Source organism: Aethina tumida, chromosome 3 (genome assembly GCF_024364675.1).
Source record: "Aethina tumida isolate Nest 87 chromosome 3, icAetTumi1.1, whole genome shotgun sequence".
Taxonomy (NCBI): domain Eukaryota; kingdom Metazoa; phylum Arthropoda; class Insecta; order Coleoptera; family Nitidulidae; genus Aethina; species Aethina tumida.
In genome coordinates this window covers 19,342,286-19,367,514 of record NC_065437.1, presented here as the reverse complement: position 1 = coordinate 19,367,514, position 25,229 = coordinate 19,342,286, and the positions used below count along the sequence as shown (strand labels likewise).

At 29.2% G+C, this 25,229-nt stretch overlaps 7 protein-coding genes across 10 annotated transcripts; 4 read left to right on the top strand and 3 right to left on the bottom strand.

Moving 5' to 3' along the window:
• Positions 1 to 724: 724 nt before the first annotated feature.
• LOC109597023 (chorion peroxidase) lies at positions 725 to 4,705 on the bottom strand. The gene is made up of 14 exons (XM_020012651.2): positions 4,675 to 4,705; positions 4,221 to 4,523; positions 3,897 to 4,170; positions 3,633 to 3,847; positions 3,247 to 3,423; positions 2,863 to 3,059; positions 2,309 to 2,501; positions 2,057 to 2,254; positions 1,854 to 2,004; positions 1,646 to 1,799; positions 1,427 to 1,585; positions 1,171 to 1,375; positions 977 to 1,091; positions 725 to 904 (listed from the first exon to the last, which is right to left on the bottom strand). The coding sequence occupies exons 2-14, from the start codon at positions 4,516 to 4,518 to the stop codon at positions 838 to 840; spliced, it is 2,403 nt and encodes an 800-aa protein (XP_019868210.2). The 5' UTR covers positions 4,519 to 4,523; positions 4,675 to 4,705; the 3' UTR covers positions 725 to 837.
• A 187-nt stretch (positions 4,706 to 4,892) lies between these two features.
• LOC109597046 (uncharacterized) lies at positions 4,893 to 5,612 on the top strand. Its single transcript, XM_020012677.2, has 3 exons — positions 4,893 to 5,057; positions 5,107 to 5,285; positions 5,356 to 5,612. The coding sequence occupies exons 1-3, from the start codon at positions 4,961 to 4,963 to the stop codon at positions 5,554 to 5,556; spliced, it is 477 nt and encodes a 158-aa protein (XP_019868236.1). The 5' UTR covers positions 4,893 to 4,960; the 3' UTR covers positions 5,557 to 5,612.
• LOC109597041 (uncharacterized) lies at positions 5,610 to 6,392 on the bottom strand. The gene is made up of 3 exons (XM_020012673.2): positions 6,236 to 6,392; positions 6,006 to 6,184; positions 5,610 to 5,951 (listed from the first exon to the last, which is right to left on the bottom strand). Exons 1-3 carry the CDS (start codon positions 6,318 to 6,320, stop codon positions 5,754 to 5,756), a joined length of 462 nt encoding a protein of 153 aa, XP_019868232.1. The 5' UTR covers positions 6,321 to 6,392; the 3' UTR covers positions 5,610 to 5,753.
• Positions 6,393 to 6,455: 63 nt separating this feature from the next.
• Positions 6,456 to 8,717, top strand: LOC109597036 (inactive protein tyrosine kinase pTKL-like). 2 transcript variants are annotated; one of them, XM_049965146.1, is made up of 4 exons: positions 6,456 to 6,757; positions 7,327 to 7,481; positions 7,546 to 8,011; positions 8,463 to 8,717. In XM_049965146.1, exons 1-4 carry the CDS (start codon positions 6,500 to 6,502, stop codon positions 8,532 to 8,534), a joined length of 951 nt encoding a protein of 316 aa, XP_049821103.1. In that variant the 5' UTR covers positions 6,456 to 6,499; the 3' UTR covers positions 8,535 to 8,717. The 2 variants fall into 2 exon arrangements, with proteins under 2 accessions (XP_049821103.1, XP_019868228.2); XM_020012669.2 differs by lacking the exon at positions 6,456 to 6,757 and adding an exon at positions 6,903 to 7,261.
• Positions 8,718 to 9,506: 789 nt separating this feature from the next.
• LOC126265005 (uncharacterized) lies at positions 9,507 to 11,760 on the bottom strand. Its single transcript, XM_049965034.1, has 6 exons — positions 11,662 to 11,760; positions 10,243 to 10,748; positions 10,079 to 10,184; positions 9,929 to 10,024; positions 9,722 to 9,877; positions 9,507 to 9,672 (listed from the first exon to the last, which is right to left on the bottom strand). Exons 1-6 carry the CDS (start codon positions 11,680 to 11,682, stop codon positions 9,622 to 9,624), a joined length of 936 nt encoding a protein of 311 aa, XP_049820991.1. The 5' UTR covers positions 11,683 to 11,760; the 3' UTR covers positions 9,507 to 9,621.
• A 572-nt stretch (positions 11,761 to 12,332) lies between these two features.
• LOC109597025 (synaptic vesicle glycoprotein 2B-like) lies at positions 12,333 to 17,071 on the top strand. 3 transcript variants are annotated; one of them, XM_049965032.1, is made up of 11 exons: positions 12,333 to 12,386; positions 13,387 to 13,456; positions 14,491 to 14,652; positions 14,821 to 14,983; positions 15,107 to 15,228; positions 15,539 to 15,780; positions 15,834 to 16,015; positions 16,071 to 16,333; positions 16,387 to 16,546; positions 16,599 to 16,726; positions 16,802 to 17,071. In XM_049965032.1, the coding sequence occupies exons 1-11, from the start codon at positions 12,348 to 12,350 to the stop codon at positions 16,858 to 16,860; spliced, it is 1,590 nt and encodes a 529-aa protein (XP_049820989.1). In that variant the 5' UTR covers positions 12,333 to 12,347; the 3' UTR covers positions 16,861 to 17,071. The 3 variants fall into 3 exon arrangements, with proteins under 3 accessions (XP_049820989.1, XP_019868218.1, XP_049820990.1); XM_020012659.2 differs by lacking the exon at positions 12,333 to 12,386 and adding an exon at positions 13,130 to 13,235 and having other exon boundaries at positions 13,403 to 13,456; XM_049965033.1 differs by lacking the exon at positions 12,333 to 12,386 and adding an exon at positions 13,175 to 13,235 and having other exon boundaries at positions 13,395 to 13,456.
• Positions 17,072 to 17,600: 529 nt separating this feature from the next.
• Positions 17,601 to 25,152, top strand: LOC109597047 (synaptic vesicle glycoprotein 2B). The gene is made up of 21 exons (XM_049964194.1): positions 17,601 to 17,721; positions 18,973 to 19,170; positions 19,386 to 19,548; positions 19,601 to 19,779; positions 19,833 to 20,017; positions 20,071 to 20,258; positions 20,315 to 20,453; positions 20,510 to 20,624; positions 20,678 to 20,837; positions 20,893 to 21,180; positions 22,126 to 22,160; positions 23,007 to 23,210; positions 23,273 to 23,435; positions 23,487 to 23,665; positions 23,733 to 23,917; positions 23,968 to 24,146; positions 24,230 to 24,377; positions 24,451 to 24,565; positions 24,618 to 24,777; positions 24,844 to 24,971; positions 25,026 to 25,152. Exons 1-21 carry the CDS (start codon positions 17,634 to 17,636, stop codon positions 25,079 to 25,081), a joined length of 3,255 nt encoding a protein of 1,084 aa, XP_049820151.1. The 5' UTR covers positions 17,601 to 17,633; the 3' UTR covers positions 25,082 to 25,152.
• The last annotated feature ends 77 nt before the right edge of the window (positions 25,153 to 25,229 follow it).

The following is a 25,229-nucleotide window of genomic DNA, read 5'->3' as shown; positions in this document are numbered from 1 at the left end:
ATTCACTACTACCACCTCCCTTGTTTGTAAGGTAAAATTTAATTTGAAATTTTGCACCTGTCTTTGAAGGGGAGGAGTCGTAGCACTGAAAACGATTTGGTTTCGGAATGATAGACTTCATACTAAGTTTATTGTAATAATAAGATAAAAAAAGACATAAAAATTGATACATTTAGACCATCCCCATATTCGTAATAAAATTATAAATAAAATAATACAAATATAACCAAGTGAACTGATGTACAAAAACAAAAGGCTCTATTCGTTAATGAGTAATATCAAAAATGAAGAAGTGAAGGGGTCAATCACCAAAAAATAACCATCACACTTAGGTCCTTTGCAACAATGGAAAAAACAAATCCAATATGAATGAAATTGAAACAGTTCATTATCACTGCTGAATCCATATTAAAAGGGCAGATGTATCACCATCAGCAAAAAGCTTTTAGAAAATTGTACCGTCAAAAATTCCCTCTTACATAATTTAAAATGCTGAAAAGTAAGCTGAGCAACAACACATACTACGTGTTATTAATATTGACATCTACAAAGTGCTAAAGGGATACTTTCATTTAGATTAAGGGAAACACATTTTTGTAAAATTCATGTATGTTTAAATAGAATTATTTAATATTGTTATGAGCAACCAAAATCATAATTAATACAATTGCACTTAAAAATGTGTCTACATTGCAGGAAGTGTTTTAGTATTTGAAAGAATTAATCGCAAATTAAAAAGCATTTATTAATTTTTAAAAATAACCACAAACACAACAATTAACATATTATAAAATGTATAATAAAATTCATATAACAACAAATACAAAAATTCAGAACTTATTGTTCCCATTTTTTTAAATCTATTCTAGGAATCTCTGGACTTGTGCAATCGACGTAGTCGTTTCTACAAAAAGCAATGAAAAAATGATAAAAAATAAGAATTTGTGTGTTTTTTTATTAACTTATATTTTCTTACCCATTAACTCCAGGTTGCTTAAAAGCATTTGGTGCCAAACGCGCTAATAATATTCCATCGCTATTATCGCAAATAATGCGAGCTATTGATGTACGTTTAATTTCTTGAAGTTGTTCTAAAATCGTATTAATTATTGTAATATAGATGTATTTTTTTCTAAATAAAATAACTTGAATTAATTAGATTCTAATTACCTGGCGTTAAATGTCCAGGATTAATAGTGGGATTATTTTCGAAGAAGTACTTATCACCTTTCTTCAACCGTACAAATTGATCAGCTATAATGTCTCTAAATGTTTTACCAACAAGACTTCCAGGTGCTTTAGGTTCCAAAAGGCCTCCAACCCACAAATCTATGTCGTCCACTGAAGCATATACTTTGGCCAACTTTTTCGCAATCTAAAAGCAATTTTATGCAGTTATAATGTTGGAAACTATATTTTCAAATACCTCTGGAGGATATTCATCAAAGGATTTAATTCGGCGTTGACCAGTAAGTTCTCTATAATCATTATAGGGACGCAATCCATGATCTCTTCCACGTTGAATATTTAACGAAGCCAAATCGACTCCAAATGGATTGCCACCTCTAAACATGTACTTGGTTAACTAAAAATAATAGACACAATTAAAATAATGTTCATCTATTACAAATTTTAATTCACATACTCCTTCGGACATACAAGTGTCAACTTCTTGAATAGGTTCCGTTGTCAAAGTACTCAAAAGCTCATCAAGGAAAAGCCTTTTACGCATTCGTGCCGGATGGAACATTACTTCAGGAATGGATATCATTTCTTCCATATTATTCTTGCCGTATATTCTGAAATATGAATCGCAGTAATATTTTCGCTCAATGAAACTAAATAAGGATTACTTCATCAATCCGGACACCATCGAGTGACCAAATCTTAAAGCTGCAGTTGCAAACTCATTGGTGACCGACGGTTCAATCTGTGCATTATAATCGTGTGCGTATTCCATTCCCTCGGTTAATTTCAATTCGAATTCTTCCATTGCTAGGTCACCTAAATTTTAAAATTTTTAATTGTTTAATGAATGTTTTCTTTAAACACTTACCTATGACGGCCGGTAAAAATTCCTTGTAAATAATTGTTTGCATCTCAGCAATAACAATTTTTCTGGATTCTAAAAATAAAATTTCATCAGTCCACATAGGATTAATTTTAGATAATTCCTCAGCTATGCGATTGTGTTCTCTGTGAAAAATTGTGTGAAGAGCAACTAACGATATCATCTGATTTGATCTCGTGTCACCTACGAAATAATCAGTAAATAATGAATAATTGATTATTTTTAAATTATATTAACCTGACTGGAAACAAGCTGAACCCTGTTCCATAGTAAGACATGCTTCGGGATCTTTGGAAAGTGGTAATAAATCTCTACCAAAATCGTTGAATACTTTTAATTTGCCTCCTTCAAAACTGCGAAGTTCCCCTGTTTGTTCTGAGGTCGATCCATAGATCGACGACATATCGATAAAATGTGTTATTTTATTCATCTAAAATATGATATTTAATCGAATTAATTAAGTCATTTTAATGGTAAAAAACGCTTTGTTTTAATTGCATACCAAAAATTCTTTTAATATTTAAACTCCTGTGACAAATTAAAGAATTAGCTAGTAAATTTAATATGATGGTCAAAGGGGAAATTCCAACAGGCGTAAAAAAGTAAAACAAGAGTCACTACACGCCTGCCGCATTGTTACAGTGATTCGAAAGCATTTTTAATTGAAGTGTACAGTTTAACACAATTTTGTTCAACCGAACGTATTTTTAAATTACCGTTTCAAGTGAATGTTCCACGAAACATGTTTTGGTGTAATTCAACAATTTAATAAAATGTGTTGTTGTACTTACTTGTTGTGCATAACCTAAAGTACAGTCTTCCCTAGGTGCTAACACTGATCTAACAAAATTCATGCATTTTTGTTTAAAAACGCCATAAAATTCATCGGACTCCGGTATCTCGATGGGCATACAAGAATGATGTCTGAACTCTGGTTCCAGAGCACCAGAACCATCAGGATAACAACAAGAGATAGCACTACCATTCACTAAAAATATTTTAATAAATCATACAAACATTTATTAAAATAAGAATAACTGATGGAATGTTTTATTTAGTCATAATTTGACTGTATCCAAGATATTTAGAAAAAATAATATTGGAAAGCAATATTAAAAAGAGTTAGTACATCTACAAGAATTTATGAATATTAATTATTTGATTAATGCACTTACCGAATGATGTATCGATAGATTGAGTGATGTCATGAGACAAAAATTGTCCGAATTGCATGAGAAGTAAAGTAAACTGATAATTTGGAATATCTTCATCAGGGAATAGAGTTGTACTTATTAATCTCGGACTTGGAAGACGTTGATTGTTGACAACAGAAAGACGTGGTGCCCAAATGCCTATAAATTATTTAAAAATAATATAGTTTCTAAAATATAACATTTGTATATGTCAGCTCCATCTAAACTTGTACAGTATTGATTCGTCGAAAACACGACAAAGAAATCTGCACTGTGAGCATTTGTTGGAAGAACTCTTTATTTATATAAATTGACACACTTCAATAAATTTAGATTGATTTTATTATATTTAAAGTTATACTTCTTACCATCAAAATAGGATGGTGGAAGTAGCCTGGAATATGGAGTAAAAGGAGTTCCCCAAGCTGTATTTTGCATATTATTACATGAACCATCTATCCTTCTATATTTGTCGTGAATCAAGGGACAAAATGGCTTTGTAATACATGCATCTCCAAGAGGTGTTAGTCTTAGGTCTTGCTCAATCATTCCTAGTTCCAATTGTTGATTTGTAATACCCTGCCTAAGATCAGCATTTAAAAAAAACCTTATTATTTTTCAAATCATATTACCTATGCTTAAATGCTTTGGTAGCAATAGCAATTTCTAAAGCTTTGTTGGCAACATCCACAACCTCGGAGAGATCATTTTGGTCGAAGGATCTGGAGTTTCTAAAGTGACTGAAACTAGCTGGTCCCGGACGTAATATAGTTGAGGATCCACCCAAAAGTCTAGACTCTCTTGTTCTAAGATCGGCCAGTTCAGTTTGACTATGATAGGCAAGAACTCCGATAGTCACAGGATCCAAATGGTGGAAATGTTCACGACCCTTTTTGCTAATATGTTCTAAAATATTACTCAGCAATCAATCAATTCAATAATTATTATTTCGTTACCTGTATGATTTCTTCCAGAAGAACAACATACTCCTTGACCTCCTCCAACAGTTTTGCAATTTATTACTGTTGTCTTTCGAACATGAGCGGGACATGACACATAAGGAACACAAACCGAGGGGCTTTTGCAGACATCTATATGCGGTTCAGATTTTGCTTTGTTTGGACTGTGTGAATGTGAATCGACGTCATTTGTTTCTTCATGGTGTGTCAGGTGAGAAGATGTCGATCTACAATGCCTTGCATCTGCCAATAGTATTGTGGCAAGAATTATCAGTTGATGAATTAATAAATTCATTTTGTCTGTAAAAATTAAATAAAACGAACATATAACTTTATTTAATTTGTATGTCACAATTAATTTTTAACATATTAGTTCTTAAATTAAAATTATTATATGTGGATTATAATTATAGCTGTGTTTGTTATTTGAATATTAAGACTTCATACTTACTGCATTTCACACAACACTGTGATAAAATTGAAATAAAGTATGCATGTTGCAAGTTTTTTTTAAACAAAAAAAATATAAAAAATTAAATAAAATAGTATAAGGCAAAAGTAAAGAATATTGATAAATATTTCCATTGTAACATTTATTTTATTAATATATTAGATGCTTTTAATGTATCTATGAATGTTTTATTTGTTTTTATATTTGACATAAATCTCAATTCACATTGTCAGTCATTTTTCATAAACTCCCAAAATCACTAATGTAAATCTAAAATTGTGTTGCAATGCAGATGAGTCCAGCTACTTTATGCATGATAAATAAATGTTTCTTTTATAACACAAAATGGGTTCAAATACTCATACAATACTTCCCTGCAATCGGTAAGCAAAGTGTTTCCTTTAGCTAAATTTTAAAGAAACATGTTTTCAGAGAGAAAAATATTACAAGCCTGGGTAGATAAACTTGTTAATATGAACAAATCTCTGGATGAAATGATGATAAGGAATAATTATATGTGGTTTTTGTTAATTATGCTGAAAACAAGAAAAGCTAGAACTCCTTTCAATAAACTACCACCACAAAAACTGGGAATTTTTTCTGAAATAATTGTGAGTAGTATTAATGAAAGTATAATCGCAATGTAATTATTTATTTGTGACCTCTTGCAAATATTTACAGATTCCTGAGGTTTATCAGGATATGCTAATTCCAAAGTATATAGAAATTAATGACTATGCTGCAAGTAATAGACGTTCTCTACCCGAAAAATATACAAGGAAGTCATTAACAAAATTTTTAGAGAAACAGGATAATAAAAATGAAGCTAATAGATATTCTTATCCAACATCAGTGAAAGATTCTAAAAAGATGGGATTTTAAAAATGTTATGTATTTTAACAATAAAAAAAATTGCATAAATACTTTAGAGCAAGTAATATTGATTGTTTATATTTTTATAACATATTTAATTACATTTTTTCAACATTTATTTATCATATTATAAAAACCAAAGTATTTTTTATACAAACAAAACATTTGCCGGTAAATGAAAAATATAAACAACTAACTACAATAAGTTAGTCGCATTTTTCCTGAGAGCTAAAAACTGAAGCATAACAAATAACGCCTTCGTTGGGACAGGGCTGCCTCCGAAAAAACTTCGCTGGTGGACAAAGAACTTTCTTCGGATTAATTTCTTCTCCTTGACCTTGTTCAACAGAAGAGATTGCGATGTCATCATTAAATAATATTGTTTCTTCATAATTTTTTTTGTTCTGTAAAGATGAAAAAAGCTTATCACGTCACTCGCTAGCTTTAAAATAACATACCACAAATTCCTTTAAAGGTAAAATGTTTTCAGGCGGCGATTCTGTAAATGGAGGTTTAATTTTCTGACTTTGCAACATTAATAATATAAATAACATATAATCTTTTCTGATTTCCAGTTCTTGAGGAGTGCGCTTCATTTCCACCAATCTATCAAACCATTCTAGCAGAACAGATCTTTCTGTTAACATATTAGATTAAAAGATGTTTATGATAAAAGTATCCAATTTACCTGATCGCGGCATCACTTGTAATAAAGCTCTGGCTAACATATTATTGAAATAGAAGTTTTCAGTTAATGCTAAATTAGTTGCCATTTTCAAGTTTTTATTGCTATATCGAATTTAACTGTAAATTTTTCTTAAATGACACTTAAACACTATGACATCTGGTGTCAAATCATTTCATAAATGATATGTTTTAACAAATATAAATTTGACATAAGTCATTAACAGTAAATTTCAATTTTGATTTCAGTTATCAAAAATTATTAAGTATGAGATACTCATCAATATGCACAACCGGTGCCAACAAAACGAAAGATTTTGGTGCACAAAGTACTCAATCTGCATTAACAATATTTAATCCAATAGAATTAAGTGAACAGCTCAAAGAGAGAAATGATGCGTTAGTCCAATATATTATCGTTTTGAAGAGGAAAAGAAATGAAATCTACGATGCTTATTACAACCGTGAAAACACCAGGAATAGTTTGAATGTCGACATTGAAACTATAGGGTTTAAAATTGAGCTGGTATTGTATTTTAGTTGTTCATTTGGTAAAAGTAAAGATAATTTCTAACATCAACAAAATATTATAATTTACTTGTTAATCTCTTATTGACGTTTCCTTTTAAAAATATTTGTCAATTAAACAATGTAAAAAAATTAAAAATCATTTGTACTTCATCGAATTGTCAAAGCTTCATTTCCTCATTTTTTCATCAAAACCATTTCATTTCAATAACTAAATTCATTGTGGACTATGCCAATAGAATCACGTACATGTCGATTAGAAAATTGTCCGAGAAAAGATTTCGGGGTTCAGAAAAGTGCCAAAGAGGAAGATGAAATCAATTCAAATTATGATGCAAAAGAGCTTAGTGATCTATTACATGAAAGAAACGATATAATTATTAAAAATTTATTGTTGTTAAAACGAAAAAGAAATGTTATAATTGATAAATTTGAGAAAATGAAAGCAGACAATGCTGGTGTTTTTGTAGAGATTGAGAGACTTAACTATAAAATTCAACTGGTAAAAGTTCATAAAATTTGATAAATTTGCTTGCTTGTTTATGCATTCATTAATAATTTTTATAGATAACCAAAAGCTTGGCCCAAAGAGTAAAAGCACGATCTTTGTATGACAAAACACTAAAAGAAATTGAAGCAAGATATGCAGAACTAGTGAAGTATTCTGGAAACTTGTTGAATGTTGTAGAAAGAGAAATATCTGATTTAGAAGAAAATTTGGCGTAAGTATATTAAAGATAAAATAGTTTCAAACTTTATGACAAATTTATAAAAAATAATTTTCAGTTTGAAAGAAACACAAGTGGTAAAAGTTGTCGAGTCCTCTAAAATGTCAGCATCGGTAAAAGAAAGAAGAGATAAACTGGCAGCCTTGAATTTCAAATGCCTTGGACTGCCCGTTTGCACTCAGATTATTGATTTAGAAAAGGGCATCTGTTGCATAGAAGAAGTACCTGTTAAAGACCGAATAGCGAGTCCAAAAGAGGAAAGCACCCCCATTTCATCGCCAGATTCATCAATTCAGCAATATCAGTCGCCACCACAACAGAGTACGGGTTCACCATCCTCCCCATCTCTGTCAAAATCTTCTAAAGGATCAAAAAGTCCTAGTGAAGATGTGGAATGCGATCGATTATCGGGATCTTGTAAGGAAACGAGTTCTTGTAAGGATGAAGAGATTAAACCTCCCTCACACCGATCGCTATCCGATGATCTAGAGGAGGACGAGGACGAAGAAGATCTCACTACAAAGGTTAGAGATGAGGAGACATAAATGAATCTTTGAAATATAATATGGCCTTAACTAATTTTCATGGACGGTTTGAGTTTTAATCGTATTTTCTTCGAACTGTTCAGTTAAATGAAATATGTTCAGAGATTTATTTAAGCTGAAAACTAGATTTACGATACATGAACGATTGTATAGAATTGTGCAATGTTATAAATAAGATATTAGCATAAATAAACTTTCATGGTCTATAATTATTTTATACATATTATATGTGCACATGTATTATTATACAAACAAGGTATTTTTTCTTAATAACAAAAAAAAATAAAAGGAAAATTTAGCTAATAATTAAAAATCATGTAGATTAAATTTGACACTAAAAAATTAATTAATTTACTTTTTATATATGAGAGCGTTGTTATTAAATATATATTGAAATAACTAATAATACTATTGTTACATTTTATTTTAGGGATCTTCGGAATCGGGATCAGGAACAAAGAATGCTTTCAGAGTTTCCAAGGAAAGTCTTAAAGATAAGTAAAAGGTAGATATTTTAATTCATCAAGACAATACAATTATTTTTGGGTTTTTGCTTTTGGAGTTCAGTTAAATTTTGTCGTTAACAAATTGATATGTATGAACAAATTAATTTCGAAATATTTTAGAAAACATTGTAAATACTAACACTGTAATTTTTTAATAAATATATTTTTCATTATAAATATTTATGTTTAACTAACTAGCCAATTCTTATGTGCATATAAAAGAAAATCTTTACTTACCCTAATCAGTAACTTTGAATCCTCCTTTCAACAAAAATTATCAAATTTATATTTGTTGCATTATACTACAACAAATACATCCAAATTGATTCATTTTCATCACAATAGATTCAAAGGTACAAAGGTACACCTGATAAGCTATGAAAATTTTAATTAAATTTCTTTAATACTGAAAATATTATAATTGAAATAAATAACTTCATTTTTTATATATTATATTTACAATTTATTATTAAATATGCATAATATATCGTTATAAATTCTATATTATGTTAAAAATGAACATTTCAAAACTATTGAAATTATTCAGTAATATAATTCAGTACTTCAATTCAAAAATAAAGAAAAGTAGTAACAATTTTGAACTAAAACGTGCTAATGTAAACTATAAACAGTCCATCTATCTCGTATATAGACAAGAATAAGTAAACAACCTTTATTCACAATTCTATTTATAAATCTCGTGTTTACTAATTGGGACAAACTGCCTAAGAGCCTTATCAAAGGTCAGTAAAAATAAATCTTCACTTTCAGTTCGTGCTAAAATACGTATTTATTTATTTATTTATTTTTGGATAATAATACCCAAAACAAACTCTTCGTCGCCGTATATTTGAACTCTTTGATGAACTTCATTGATACGCATCTGATGTAATTTTCCCCTCAATTAATCGATGATCAGTCGTAGAACTACCTTCAGCTGAATCAAAATATGTCCATGGAGTAAGTACTCTAATATTTTTTATATTTTTCTTTCTGCTAGTTATATATATTTAAAGTGCATCTTGAGAAATATTGATGTCAGTCATTGGTGATTTATAAAACATTTCCAGTTACATAATAGAATTACATGTACTTTCGTACAAAAAGTAATGTTGAATATACGATTTTTAAAATCTAAAATCAATCAATCATAATTTGCATTACTAATATAAAGAATGGTTACCTTGAACAAAAGTATATAATTAACTGGTGTCTCTCTTGTGAAATAATATCTTAGTTGCGCCATTGTATTCGGCATAATAATTAATAATACACGAATGTTTTTTATGTCCCAGGTTGTCCATGGTAAGTTGTAAGTGAATTCGAATAATTTTTCTCCCTAAATAATAATAAATATTAATACAAGTGTTTTATTTGGTACAATACTTACTTCATTTTCAAAACATTGTCCGCCATATAAGTAGAAGAACATGTAATGAATATACATTGCAGCTAGTAGTACTTTTTGGATAAACGAAAAATTGTTCTATAAATATTGTTAGGATGTTACGAACTAATTTTAAAATAATTAAATACTTACATAGCTGAATATGAAAGTAGTCATTATAGATATACCAATTAAGGTACCAGTTACAGCATATGGCAGAACTGACTGATTTATTATATCTTGCATTTGAGTACATTTTCTGTGGAATAAAACACTTTTAAATTGTTTTGTATACATACAATCACAAAGTTACTCGCCTCTTCATAAATGCATGTTGTATAGCCAGATCTTTCAGGGTTTGCCAAGTTAAAACCTGATGTTCATGTGATAAAATAATATCGTCGTCTTTAGCATATGACCGAATTTTATTGCAAGTGTGCTCGAATTTGTTAATTTGTATTAACATGTAAACTTCACTTGCGACAAACATTTGCATATCCATGATTCCAATAAGTGTATAACAAAATAAAATTATATTATAGGAATATATTACCGTATCATTTCCCAAATATAAACGAGTATATCGTTTCAAAACTTTTATGGGATAGAATTTCGTCTCGGTGTCGATAAATAGAACTACACAAGCACTAATTACTGAAAGACTTAAAAAATAAACTGTACTATAAAACTTTTCTTTTATTTTTTTATTAAGTGTTGCATTTAGAACTAGATTCTGTTCTATTTTATTTAACGCAAATACTTTGGCAATAAATTCTTTTTTCTGGTCAAATGTAATGATAATTCCAATAGAACACATAATTCCCTGAAAAAGATAGTCAAAATATTTATATTTAGAACATGCACTTTAAAACTTACATGCAGGATGCATGTAAAAAACAATAAATTTTCCATAACATATGCAATATTTTTAAATAACACCATATAATAAATGTGAATCGCAACTAATGGAACTTGTACTACTATTGTAAATAGTAGAAAGTTTTTAATTTGAGTATATTTCCATGTATGTGATGTCAATATGAAAAACCACTTTAGATAAACCATTTCTAGCTATTTACTATTTTTGAAATATACTAAGATTATAAAATAACAGACATGCTTAAATATTACTGATTCTTTTACGACTTGGTATCTAGATCAACATAAATTGGGAAAGATATTCTAATGACATTTTTAAATATTGATGTGAAGTTTATCAGTTCTGACAATTACAAATTGATAATTTAGACTTGGTTCTTTATAATTAATTTTGATTTGGTCAATAAAACTACAATATAATTGAGAAAAATGTTCTAATGACATTTTTAAATAATTTAAACCGTTTCCACAATAACAAGTGATACTTTATGTTTACTACATTTCCCTAATAATTTAAATCCTAATTGAAGTTGTAATTTAGTCTTTTATTAATAGATAGATATTTAACTATAAAATAACATAACTCGATTTTTTTACCAAGCAAATTCATACCACGAGAAAGTGAAGAAAATATAAAGCTCACAAACAAAAGAATAATATTATATTGTGGATGTGGTAGATTTTCCCATTTAATATTGTGAATTTTCCTTTGAATCTTTAATAATAATTTTCTTTGTCGCCAATGGACAGCTGCACTGATAGCTTAGCTTCCTGTAATAGTATATTTATAATTCCACATACAGTCATCAAAATCAAAAAGTTAGGTTTCATCTAGATTACCAACCTTAATGACTTACCGAAGACAATCCATTTTTCATGCATGAATTAATAAGGGAACTGCAAAATTTTGTTATGCACTCTTTATGTTTGTTTCTGTGAAACCATTCTAAGTTAAATTAAACTAATACTAAATGATTATATGACATTTTGCAAATAACATATTTAGTGTTAGAAGCGCAACAATTATTTAATAATATTAAGTTGTAACTAAAATTCACTATCTTAGGAGATTCCATAGTAACCAAAGTCAACACATTTATAAATAATTTACAGCAGCTATTTTTAGTTCAATAACAAGACGTACTAATATAGAGGCAATCAATTAGTCTAAATATGCTCAGTGATAGAAACCAAACAAAAGGTTACTGAATTTATAAATGTACATACCTCTCATTTTAATGTTGTCAGTGACTTCCAAGTATTCATTTGAATTAAAAATTGCAATTAATGTAATTATTAAAAACATGCGCTTACTTATCACTATTTAAATTAAGAGGTTTAACTATTCACAAATAATTATATAGAAACATTTGAATAAACAACAACATATAAACATAAATAGTTGGAATATTTATTATTCAGAATTCGCAACGTATTTGACGAATTTCGCTATTGCAAAATCAACATGTCAAGAAATAATCTGTTATTTATTTTGTTCGTTTGTGTAGTTATGCAGTAACATTTACTTTAATATTCAGTTCTTATGTTATCCTCTGATTATTTTCGACCATTTTCTCAATGGGTAAGTGATAATTCAGTGATTATTTTACATCAATTTTCTTTACTAAAAGCTTTATCCTCTCCTTAATAAATTATATATATTTTTTTATGTTTAGAATCATCGGACTTCAATCCTTTTATAATATTTACTATCCAATTACGTGTATACTAATTCCTTTGGTTTTGAGACAGCTTCTTGATGTAAAGACTGATTTGATGTTATTTTTGTTCGACACTCCCCATATTTTTTTCTAAATATTTAGTACGAATATTTAGTAACCCTTCCCCTTCAATTTTCTTTTATAAAACCATTGTGGGATATATTCTTTTCCATGTATGTTTAGAACCATCAGAATTTCCCTACCTCACTCTTTTAATTTCTTGTCTTGTTAGAGTCAAGTGTTCAACCTGCTTTTCATATTTTGGGGATCTGTCCACCATTGAAAACACACCAATTTTGCATGCTCAAGACATCTCATTACGATTTGATACATGCAGTTTTACACGCAACCTAAAATTATCGCCGCAAATTAAACAAACATTTGGTAAATTGAAAAATGTTATTTATGATTCCATGACATGTAAATGGGTTACAAAAACAAATGGAAACATACAAGGTTTAAAATTTAGACAAAAATACAAACATTGATAAATTTTTATGCAATGAATCACAAAGAGTGCGGGTGATATTGAATGTTTCCTAAATGCGACAGTTTATTCCTTTATTTGTTCTCATAATGAGTCAACAATACGATAAGTAATAATAATATTCCTAAACTGCTTCGTTTACTTTAGTCTGTAAACATGCCTCCAAGTGAATTGGTTTATAGCGGCGTATCAATCCCTTCGATCCAGGAAGATATTAATATCGGTACTGAGTTTATCAATCGTTGAAGTCTCCCGATTCTAACATATTGCGGTGTTAAAAATTCGAACACCACTTAATATATATCTGTCTATTTTTATTTACTAGACTATTTTTAACATTAAAAAATAACAACATGAGTGATTGTGTAATACAGATTTCAAGTGTTGCAGATTATGTGGAAAAAGCACAGTCCGCTGATTTCGAAACTGCCATACATTATGCAAGTGAGTATTTTTCCAATTCAATCTTCATTATATGTCTAATGAATCTGGAACGAGCTTGTTTGATTTAGATGAATCCAACAACTTGTAGCTTGCTAAACAAACATTTTTTTAATATTCAATGTTCAGTTATAACTAGATTTTGTAAATGCATATCGAACAAATTATCAGCTACGCATAAATCATTTTAACAATTAATAACAGAATTAGTTGAGGAACTTTTTATCTAGACATTTTTAATTGTTGGAAGGTATGGTTTGACAAATTTATGTAAAATTGTTTATTTCTAAAATTTTGAGCAGTGATGGTGTTTTAACGTCTCAAATTAACAAACAATCACAAATTGTCAACAACACTTATTCATTAGAAGTTTATGGAGAAGGTCAAAAGGTTTTGGTATCAAATTTTTATAGCAATTATAACTTAAGTATTTTTGTAATTTATTTAAAACAAAACCATTTCCAGTCTCGCTGGAAGTCACATCAATTTTATCTGATGGAAGGTATATTTTGGATTTTTAAATTCTACATGTAATTACAAATAAAATGAGTATATCATATTCTATATCTCAATTCAGTAGTATCTAAGATATTTATTTTTTCCACAAAATTTTGATAAATTGATGGTCTAAGTGAAACGTCAATAAAGCCACTAATATTGATACTAGAAAGTTTATTTTTAGCATAAACATTAAACAATTGGAATCTTATAAGAAGTCATTATTAGTACTCCTAAATTTTATACAAAATGTTCTCTATTTACTCCTAATTTTATGCATTTGTATTATTATATTTTCCCATTTTTTCAAAATTTCTATTAAATAAGTTAGGTTAATCATCCTGTATAAAAATGCCTTTAGGTTAATTGATAGATGGGTAAACCATAAAAAAAAAAATATTACAAACATATCTCCTAAGGTTTTCTAATAATATCAGCCAATATCTTAATACAGCTATCGCATAGTTTAAACATAAATGCATTAAAATTGTACAAGGTTGAGAAAGTTTTCTTTTCTAAACTTAATCCGTTGATTATAGAGTATGGAAAATTTCAACGCGTCCTTATACTAGTTTGTGGAATGATCTACGCAACTTGTGCCATAAGTACCACTACGTTATCATTTGTTTTGCCCTCAGCTGAATGCGATTTCAACTTGTCTTCAGCTGATAAAGGAAAATTATCAGCGATGCCATTAATTGGTAAGTCCAATTATGTGTATGTGAATCTACAATAACAATAGTTTCGTTTTTATAAGCTAATTCATTATCACTGTTTTGTACAACGCTTATAATTTAGACATAACAATAATAATTAAATATGAAAAAATCGACAATCAAGAATGTGTTTTATACAATACATTATTTTAGGAATGATCTTTGGATGTGGTATCTGGGGATCCATAGCTGATTCACGTGGACGCAAACTTGCAATAACATTATCGTTGCTAATAGACTTTCTGGCAGGATTAGGTTCATCCATAGCCCAAAACTATAATTTATTTCTAATATGTAGATTTTTCAACGGTTTTGGGTACGTAAGTTTTTATTCGTTGAATTTTTCACAACCTTTTGTGTTACTTATAACTTCTAGTTTAATTTATTTATTGATTTTTTATAGGATCAATGTTGATCTACTTACATAAATTTATTTCAGTATTATTGGGGCTACAAGTATAATATTTTCATATCTGGGTGAATTTTTGTCGAAGAAGGATACCGACAAGGCACTGGGAAAATTGGAAATTTTTTGGAACATAGGAGTCATCCTTCTTCCAGGTGTGCACACAATTTTCAATATATTAAGACATTTTCAGCCTAAATGTATATCGACTTTTCAAATATTTTATTAAATTAATTTCTTTTAGTACAGTGTTGTTTGCCGCATATTTAATTTCATAACAGATTTATATTTAGCGCTGTTTAGATTAGTTTAAAAAATTTACTCTGTTTTATGCTGAGTAGGTTGACAATCTGGCCCAAGTCAGAGGAACCTCCACGTCAGTCTGCTCGGACCCACTTATGTGCAGTGTAACTGTATCAACGTTTAATCTTTAACAAAGTTAATTCCTTTGCCATGCATTTGTAGGTGTGGCATGGTCCTTGTTGAGAAAATCAGTCTTGGATTCGTTCAAATCATATGGAAACTTCAGCCCATGGAGAATTTTTGTTTCCGTCTGTAGTTTGCCCAGTTTGTTGAGCTTGTGCATGTTGTTTTTCCTACCGGAAACACCTAAATATTTAATTTCGAAAGGAAAATATGAGGAAGCCAGGCATGTGTTTCAACGTATCTTCAGAATTAATACTGGGCAATCTTTTGCGCAGTATCCGGTAACTTTTTCTTTTGTCACAGTGAAGAATTCCAATTGATGTGGTTATTCTAGGTATTGGCTTTAGAAGGGGAGTACGAAAATAATAATAATGTTCAAGAAGTTACGTGCTCGTTGAGGACACATATTTTTAATAAAATGTCTGAATTTGGCAAAACAATAAAGAGTTTATTTGGTCACACCTACGTGAGATATTTAGGCATAGTAAGCTTTGCTGATTTCGGACTTATGGCAAGGTAGATTTTGAGAAAAACTTCGTAATTGATGTTTATTGCTTCGGTTAATTTTCAGTTATTATACATTAATAATGTGGTTTCCAGAGATATTTGAAAGATTCAGCGAGTTTGAATCAAAATATCCTAATAAGACATCAACAGTTTGCACTGTATCTGAAAGTTCCTCCAAAAATACGTCTATTTATTATTATCAAGAATGTGATCCAATTATAGGGGACAAAGTTTTCGTGGAAACATTTATAATAGCCCTAAGCTGCATGCCTACATCAATATCCCTGGGATATTTAATGGAAAAACTAGGAAAGAAAATAGTTTTAGGTAAATTAAATAAAATCTTTTGTAATTAGTTTTTATTTAAATACTTTCTGCAGTTTCAAGTTTAATTTTGTCTGGATGTGCAACTGTATCATTAATTTGGGTTCAATCTACCAACCATACATTAATCGTATCATGTGTATTTGAAGCCCTTACAAGTATTCTTGAAGCCGTATTATTTTGTGTTGTTGTGGATATATTCCCAACAAATATCAGGTAAAATTATTTTATTTACTAATTTGTTATATTCACACGATTTTGTTTTAAGGGCAATAGCACTGTCAATAACTGCAACTTCTGGAAGGATTGGTGCAATTTTTGGAAATGTTATATTTGGTCTTTTGATTGATTTAAACTGTGTTATTCCTATCTATTTGTTCGGATTTATGCTCATAGGTATGTATAAATAATTATTTTATCTACGCAAATACATATGATAAAAATAATTATAAACCATTCAATATTTTGTAGGTAGCGGATTACTGTGCATTACAATTCCAAGAACAGAAAATTATTTGACTTTGTATTGAAAATACTTAAGTTCTAGGAGAGATAGAAGACAAACTACACTGATGAATTATAAAATGCATTTTTTTGCAACGTTTAAATTAAGTTATATTTTTAAGTTAATAAAAAGTCCTTAATTAGTACTAAATGTAACCTTTACAAATTATTTATTTTTACTTTTATGTTAAATTAAGATTGTATATATGAAATAAATAGGAAAACATTTTAATAAGATTCTTGCGACTTCATTTAAAAGTATTTTATGCATCGTAAGTTCAATTTAAACCCTGAATATTTTTAATAATAATTCCTTGTCAAACCTCCTTTACATCAGAATTAATTATAAAACATTTCTAAACAACTGACGTAACTCAAAAGTTAAATATATCTTTTAGAACGAATATCTTATTTACATACTGATGGACGTCAGTAGCCAAATTTTAATTCTTAAGTCTTTAAAATGAAATATTTTTAATAATAGAACTAAATCTAATAAGAATTAGTCTACGTTTTACATGAAGTATGAACATTTTTACAGAATAAACACAAATCATTAAATTATTTTGATTAAAACAAATTTTGAATAAATTTTTCAGTGTCATTTTACTGTCAGTTAAAACTTATTACACAATTTAACGAAATTTTGCTAAGCGTGTTAATATTTACCCAGATTTATTGAAGCATTACTGACTTCATTCATATGTTGTTAATGGAAATTTTAGTATGACGTAAAACTTGATTTATAAATCATAAAATTTACACATTTTGGCGTACTAGTTTTACACACATAATCACAATGTCATTACCAACAAATTCTGGTCAATTTAGTGGTGAGATTAAAAATTCAAACAGTGAAGATAATGTAGTTCCAGAAAGAAGACAAGGTATACATAGTTCTTCTTAAATATCTAACATCTTTTTTAAATTACCCTATTTGTTATAACATACGTTATCGTCAGCTGATTGCAGTATATGATAACGAAAACTGCTCTCTCATTTATTCGTGTCAAGTGTAACTAAGATCATAGAAATAAAAATGTTATTATTTATATTATTATTATTATGATTTATTTCTATACTAGTTGGGTGATTTTGAAGGGGTTATTCTAATATTCCTGTACATTCAATGTAACATTTTATCAGTATTTTAAATGTACCATTATGTGAGAAAGAAAGTTGTTAAATTTGATTATCTGTTTTATCATTTATTATGTTTAATAAGTAAATTGTGGATTAAAAATTAATATTAACCAAAATTGAAAATTAATTCGTATAAAAAATTGGAATGAATTATTAGGAACAAAATTCCATTCCAGTTTATGTGAAAATAACGCCCATTCTTCTATGCGTACTGGTTATTAATTATATTTATTTTATAATATAATATTATATTATATTTAAATTATATTTAAAAATTTATAAATATAAGATATAAAATAATAAAATAAAAAATGATTTTAGTAAAATTTCAATGTCACAATGAGGATTATTTTTACATTTTTAATAAAATTTCTGTAGTAGAATAGTCAAATTACTTATAGGGAATGCTTATACCCATCAAAAAGTTTTATAATATTCAATTTAATATTAATACTAAAATGATGGCCTTTGGTTAACGTGCTTGCCAAATATTCCGGTATCAAAATTGGTGGCTACTATCAATCTTTCAAAATTTTGGGAAAAAACTTAATTTATTTGCAATTACATATAGAATTTAAAAAACAAAAATATGGGATGTTCTATTGAATATAACAAAATTGATGTTAGTTCAGGTCAAATTATAATTGCTATAAAAATCAATAATTTTTTCCGACCCCCCAAACTTCTTATGAATAAGTAAGGTCAATCATCCTGTATAGATTAAAGAGCGTTTTTTGAATCAATATTATCTCTGACATATCCTACAGTTCCCAATAGAAACTTCCGAAGCTTTAGTTCGGGAACTGCCGGCTTACACGATTTCTGCAAGCACTGTTTACAGTTATGCCAGTGTTACGCACGTGTCAGTTGTGATCGCGGCTAGTTCCGGATACTTGTGTACTTACATAAGAAAAACGAATTTTCTTACTTATTGACGTTGTTATGAGTTACAGAATAAGGATCTAATAGGTGTTAATTAATCTATTAATCTTTAGGTTTTGCACATTTCGAAGAAGCAGTAGAAGCATGCAGTTTTGGAAAATTCAATGTGTTCTTGCTGCTGGTTGCGATTCCGTCTGCCATGTCTCCGGTGTTCGAATCCTCGACCATGTCATATGTGTTGCCCGTAGCGGAATGTGACCTGAATCTCTCCCTCCAAAATAAAGGGATGTTAAACGCAATAACTTTTGGAGGTAGGACAGTTTTAAATGTAATATTGTAACATAAATAGAGTACTTGCATTATTTTAGGACATTTACCGTATTCAATGTTTAAAAATGGCTTGGTGATGATTATGGTAAGTGCATCACCCACCCCAACAAAACTCGAACGTTTATTGTTGTTATCAGTACTTGCTAAATATAGTAATTACAAATATTTATTTACTATTTTGCTGTGTATGTTTTAGGTATGATAGTAAGTGGTCTGTTTTGGGGATATTTATGCGATACACTTGGAAGGAAAAAGCTTTTATGTTTTGGATTTATTTTAAATGGGATATTTGTCATCATAAGTTCGTTGTCGCAAAACTTTGTAATGCTTATGATATGCAAGTTCCTTGGTGGATTTATGTGAGCAAATTGAAATAACAACATCAACATGTAAAAATAATGTGAATTTCAGAATAAACGGACCATTTAGCGCACTGACCTGTTATTTGACAGAATTTCACGGTGCCAAATATCGATCTAGAATACAAATTGGCAGAGGAATGATAATTAGTGCAGCGAATATTGTACTGCCGCTACTAGCCTGGGCAATACTACCAAAAACAATGCATTTCCCTCTGTTTAATCGGTTGGGTAAATGCATATTTTTTGGATTCAACAATTGCATTACAATGCTACATTTTTAGACATCAATTCATGGAATATTTTTTTACTCATATGCTCATTACCTCCTTTAATAAGCGGATTAATCTTCGCATTCATGCCTGAAAGTCCAAAATTCTTAATGGCGATGGGTAGAAATGAAGAAGCTTTAAAAATATTTAGAACTGTTTATAGAATAAACACAGGCAAATCAGAGGATTCTTATCCGGTAGATAACACCATAGATTATCTTACTCAGTAATTTAAAATATATTACCCCAGATAAAAGAATTGGTCGATGAAATAATTGAGCAAAAGGAAGTCAACATAAACGGACTTAGCATAACTCCTCAAAGAACAAAAGTGCAAGCTCTAAAAGAGGGATGGCTACAAATTAAACCGATATTTTTTCCTCCGTATTTGTCAAAGTTAATTTTGGTCTGCGGAAACCAATTTTTCCTGATGATGGTGTAAGTTTTACTATATTTCATTCACATGATGTTCGAGTTAATTTAATGTTTTGCAGTGTTAATACACTAAAACTTTGGGTGCCGCAAATATTCCAGTCGATAAACGATTTCAAACAAGAAAGTAATTCTTCATTTCGTTTGTGTGAAGTTATAGATTCAATGACACCAAAGAACAAGTCGCAGACGTGTTCAGTAGTAAGTAACAATAAAATTGCTGTTGTTTTAATTGATGTTCTCTGTCTTCATTTTAGAATCTCGACAACTCGTCTGTGTACATAAATTCGATTATAATTGCGGCTATTATCATGTTAGTTTTTGCACTAGCTGCTGCTTTGATAAATAAACTAGGGCAGAAAGTTATCTTATGTAATATAGTAAAGTTTTGTAAAACGCATCTGGTAATAAAATTTTATTTGCAGTGGCATGCTATTTAATAGCGGGTGGTTGTTCAGTAGCCTTATATTTCTCTGCCGATAGTATTAGTACTTTAAGTTTGTACTCCACTTTCATTTCTTTTGGAATGTTAGGCTCCAATCTCATGCAAACAGTTACACTGGATTTATTTCCAACCACTAACAGGTGAATTACACCCACTGCTTTAATGAATAGGTATTCTAAAACTCTACATCCTTAGGTCAATTACGTTATCAATTTTGATGATGATAGGACGAACAGGAATAATATCCGGTAACCTAATTTTTCCAACTCTACTTTATTTTGGATGTGGTTCAGTATTTTTCTCTGCAGGCGGAGTTTTATTATGTATGTTATGCACAATTTTCTTTTTCATAAATTTATTTGTATTTTTTAGGTTGTGCCATATTATCTATAGTAGTCCCAAATACACAGAAAAAAGCTTTACAGTGATTATTTATGTAATTTTGTATATATTTAATACATATAAGTTATACAACACGAAAGAGTTTTATTAAAACCATAGTGGAATTTCAATTAGAATAAAATTTATCTTTATATACATATTTAATTGCAAACCAAATTTAGTTCCATGTCAATAATCAATAGGGCAAATACATTCAATTAACTCGGATTAGACGTTGATCCAGATCAGTGACATTGACTTTAATTATGGTGGCCTTAAAATAACATTCTATTTACAGTTCAATGTATATTTTGCCAAATAAAATATAATTTAGTGATGAGGATGAGATAAATGCTTGACCGATAGATACAAAACTAGTAAACTATCAGTATATAAATATGAACATATATTACACACCAAAAAGATGGGACTTTTCTGGCCCAATAAATTACTATATATTCTTTGAAACCCGTTTATCCAACATCCTAATTCAGTCACATCTGTCTTAGTAATTAATTATAACAAGTCGTTATAGATGTGGCTTATTACCATTTAAAATTCAAGGTTTAAATATTTCAATAAGATTTACAACACAATTGATAAAATGAACAAATTTATTTATTTTGTCTTTATCTTATTCGCGCTAACAAATTTTCCAACAGATCAGGTCTTCCACGAGTTTGGATAATGTGACAACTTTAATTTATTGGAACTCCAGACGTCACACAGCAATATTGTTTAAACGAGTGTGCTGAATATCATTTCATAATTGTTCGTAATGGTTCCGTCCAATTTAATCACTCAAGACTTTTAACCTATGACATTTTTAATATGAACGCCAGTAGCACCCAGTTAAATTGACTGATTTGTTGTTAAACAAAAAAATTAACTGAGAAGAAGTCACTACTTATTTGCTCAGTCAGTAATGACGTTATAATTCGAATTACCGTGTTTTGGCTACTGTTTGTTAACGCTTGCCAGCTGAGATAAAACTATGTGGTGGTGATAAAATTGTAACAAACATTATGTTATTAATCGTTATTACAGTTTCATCCTCCAAATTAACTTAATGTCGGTACTAGGTGCGTTTAATAAAAATGAGTAAAGACAATAGTAATAGTGGTGATCTGCCGTTAGAGGATGTGGACTTGAATAATAAAAAGAAAAATGAAACAAAAAAGAAAAATAAAGAAGTAGATTGTAAGTACTAAAATTATATATTTTTATTTATTTCTTTCTCTTTGCAAATCATTTGAATTGAATTGAATTCAATTGGGTGATTATTTTAATGAAATTTTTATAGTCTATAATTTACATACAAACAATGATTAAGCATGTTCTTATAATTAATAATATATTACCAAACTAGATGACAATCAGGTTTAAAATAATTTATATTTAACAAGAAAATAATTTTTAATATTTGAATACATTGCTACTATAAACTATGTATGAACTGTAAAAAATTAAGGTGTTTTTATGTCATTTTTGCAATAAATACAAAATTTTCACCATTTTTGGGGTCAAATTTTAATAAATATAACCTTTAATTAATGTGGCCTTGACTCATATTTAACTTTTCGGAAATATAATATATATATTAATAAAGATAAAACCATAGTTTTGATTTTACCGCTATTGAATATTGTTGACCCACTTTTTTAAATTGATGTACTATTGTAATCGATATAATAATAGGTACCCAATATTTAAAACATAATATATATTTTATTTTACATCTTGACAATTAGGTTCATCTGAAGGTAAAATCATAGTTAAATAAAAATGTAATTTTGAATGCATTGTAAAAGTAAATCTGATAATACATAAACAAATATATTTTAACTTATTTTTAATTAAATACCGTTTATATGAATTACTTATGAGACTATAATATATATAATATTATAATATAACGATTTTTTTAGACAATACACCAGCAGACTTTGAACTAGCAATTAGTGAGACCGGTTTTGGAAAATTCAACTTTTTGCTCTACTTCCTGTCAGTTTCATCAGGATGGTCGTCAATCTTCGAGACCACGACAATGTCTTACGTATTTCCTGCTGCACAATGCGATCTAGAACTTACATTATCAAATAAAGGACTACTTAATTCAATCACATATATTGGTATTAAAAATATTTTCAAAGTTATCTGAATATTTAATTAAAACTCTGTTAAATAATTGTAGGAATGATATCAAGTGCTTTTATATGGGGATTCCTCTGTGATACTTTAGGAAGAAGAAAATTATTATTTATTGGGTTTCTACTCGATGGATGTTTTGTACTTATGTCAGCTATGTCACAAAGTTTTACTGGATTAATCATTACAAAATTTCTTGGTGGATTTATGTAAGATTTATTAAAAAATGTGAATGAAGTAAGCTTATTGGTTTGTTTTAGAATAAACGGCCCATTTGCCGCCCTTACGTGTTATTTATCCGAATTTCATTGTGCCAAACACAGAGCTAGGGTACAAATGGTACTGGGAACTATATTCAGCTGTGGTACTGTGATTTTACCATTGTTAGCTTGGGGAATTTTACCACAAACCTTTAACATAACCATCGGAGAATCATTCAGTATGTACTACAATTATTAATATATTAATTAATGTGAATTATAAAATTTTGCCATTTTATATTTTAGAATTACATTCCTGGAATATTTACTTACTTATTTGCTCAATTCCCGCATTAACCAGCGGGATAGCGTTCTTATTCTTGCCGGAAACACCAAAATTTCTGATGACCTCGGGCCAAAACGAGAAAGCCATGAGGATATTTAAAAAAGTTTACAGTATAAATACCGGCAAACACCCCGACACTTATCCGGTAAGGATTTAATGTAATGTAATAAATGTTTAATAATGCATTAGTTGTAGATAAAAATGCTAATTGATGAAACCGCATCTAACGACAACAACAAAACAGGACAGGTTACCAAAAGATCAAAAAAACAGGCACTACTTGAGGGATGGTCGCAAATCTCCCCGTTATTTAAACCTCCACATCTTTCAAAAATCATGCTTGTTTGCTGCATACAATTTCTATTTATGATGAGGTACATTCAAACTTCAAAATACAGACAAAGAATTAAGCTATTAAAAGTTCTTATAAAATATTTAATTGTTGTTTGAATTTCAGTTTGAACACTCTTCGTCTTTGGTTGCCTCAGCTGTTCCAAGCCATAAATGATTACATGTATATGAACAATGGTACGACTGATAGTTTGTGTACAATGATTGACGTTCTTCGACCGAATCATGCTAGCGTTACAACAGAATGCGTTGTTGTAAGTGTTCATGTGAAAATATACAAATAAAACTGAGTTTAAATGCATGATTCTAAAGTACATCATGTTTTAGAACACAAATAATTACATGGTCTACATGAATTCCATGATAGTTGCCTTCACATCTATATGGGGATACATAATTACAGGATCCTTGATTAATATATTAGGAAAGAAAAAAATATTGAGTTAGTAAAAAATATTTTAACAATAAATAAATTAATTATAACTTTTTTGCAGATGTTTTGGGATTCATTAGTGGGTCTATGGCAATATCTTTATATTTTGCTCAGGACGCCACGACGACTTTGGTGTTGTCATCCTTATTCATTGCACTAGGAAGTGTTTCTGTTAATGTAGTGTTAGCTGTGGTTGTGGACATGTTTCCAACAACCTTAAGGTATAATATAGTGCTATAATAGTTCTAACAATAAACGCATCATTATATTTATTATAATATTTTTAGAACAATGTGTATTTCACTCACAATGATGTCAGGTAGATGTGGTCCTATGTTAGGAAATTTAGTGTTCCCATTACTTCTTCAAACGGGATGTGCTTCTCCATTTTTTTCTATTGGATTTGTGATGATAGGTATTTGTTAGTAAAAATATATAAAATGTGTTTCACAGTTTGCTCTTTTCACAGGTTGCGCCATTTTGGCATGTTTGCTGCCTAATACAGATATGAAGTCTTTGGAATAAGTATTTTTTATTTATTAAATAATTTGTATAATATATTTTAATAAATTGTTTTATTTTTATTTAAACACAAACAGTTTTTACATTTCATTTTAAATTATATTGCAAAGAATAAAAACATATTTACTAAATAATTAAATAAATAAAACTG

Coding starts and splice junctions, on each gene's coding strand:
- LOC109597023 (XM_020012651.2), bottom strand. CDS start 4,518: ATGAATTTATTAATTCATCAACTGATAATTCTTGCCACAATACTATTG. Junction 2,502..2,862: donor CTTTAGGTTATGCACAACAA/GTAAGTACAACA, acceptor ATCATATTTTAG/ATGAATAAAATAACACATTT. Junction 2,005..2,056: donor ATTTTTACCGGCCGTCATAG/GTAAGTGTTTAA, acceptor TTTAAAATTTAG/GTGACCTAGCAATGGAAGAA.
- LOC109597046 (XM_020012677.2), top strand. CDS start 4,961: ATGCAGATGAGTCCAGCTACTTTATGCATGATAAATAAATGTTTCTTT. Junction 5,058..5,106: donor ACAATACTTCCCTGCAATCG/GTAAGCAAAGTG, acceptor ACATGTTTTCAG/AGAGAAAAATATTACAAGCC. Junction 5,286..5,355: donor GAATTTTTTCTGAAATAATT/GTGAGTAGTATT, acceptor AAATATTTACAG/ATTCCTGAGGTTTATCAGGA.
- LOC109597041 (XM_020012673.2), bottom strand. CDS start 6,320: ATGGCAACTAATTTAGCATTAACTGAAAACTTCTATTTCAATAATATG. Junction 6,185..6,235: donor ACAAGTGATGCCGCGATCAG/GTAAATTGGATA, acceptor ATATGTTAACAG/AAAGATCTGTTCTGCTAGAA. Junction 5,952..6,005: donor TACCTTTAAAGGAATTTGTG/GTATGTTATTTT, acceptor TCATCTTTACAG/AACAAAAAAAATTATGAAGA.
- LOC109597036 (XM_020012669.2), top strand. CDS start 6,989: ATGCCAATAGAATCACGTACATGTCGATTAGAAAATTGTCCGAGAAAA. Junction 7,262..7,326: donor TTAACTATAAAATTCAACTG/GTAAAAGTTCAT, acceptor TAATTTTTATAG/ATAACCAAAAGCTTGGCCCA. Junction 7,482..7,545: donor GATTTAGAAGAAAATTTGGC/GTAAGTATATTA, acceptor AATAATTTTCAG/TTTGAAAGAAACACAAGTGG.
- LOC126265005 (XM_049965034.1), bottom strand. CDS start 11,682: ATGAAAAATGGATTGTCTTCG. Junction 10,749..11,661: donor TGAAAAATGGATTGTCTTCG/GTAAGTCATTAA, acceptor TATCTTTTTCAG/GGAATTATGTGTTCTATTGG. Junction 10,025..10,078: donor CTACTTTCATATTCAGCTAT/GTAAGTATTTAA, acceptor CAATATTTATAG/AACAATTTTTCGTTTATCCA.
- LOC109597025 (XM_020012659.2), top strand. CDS start 13,169: ATGCCTCCAAGTGAATTGGTTTATAGCGGCGTATCAATCCCTTCGATC. Junction 15,229..15,538: donor AGGAGTCATCCTTCTTCCAG/GTGTGCACACAA, acceptor ATGCATTTGTAG/GTGTGGCATGGTCCTTGTTG. Junction 16,016..16,070: donor GATTTCGGACTTATGGCAAG/GTAGATTTTGAG, acceptor GTTAATTTTCAG/TTATTATACATTAATAATGT.
- LOC109597047 (XM_049964194.1), top strand. CDS start 17,634: ATGTCATTACCAACAAATTCTGGTCAATTTAGTGGTGAGATTAAAAAT. Junction 20,454..20,509: donor AGTCGCAGACGTGTTCAGTA/GTAAGTAACAAT, acceptor TCTTCATTTTAG/AATCTCGACAACTCGTCTGT. Junction 24,972..25,025: donor TATTGGATTTGTGATGATAG/GTATTTGTTAGT, acceptor CTCTTTTCACAG/GTTGCGCCATTTTGGCATGT.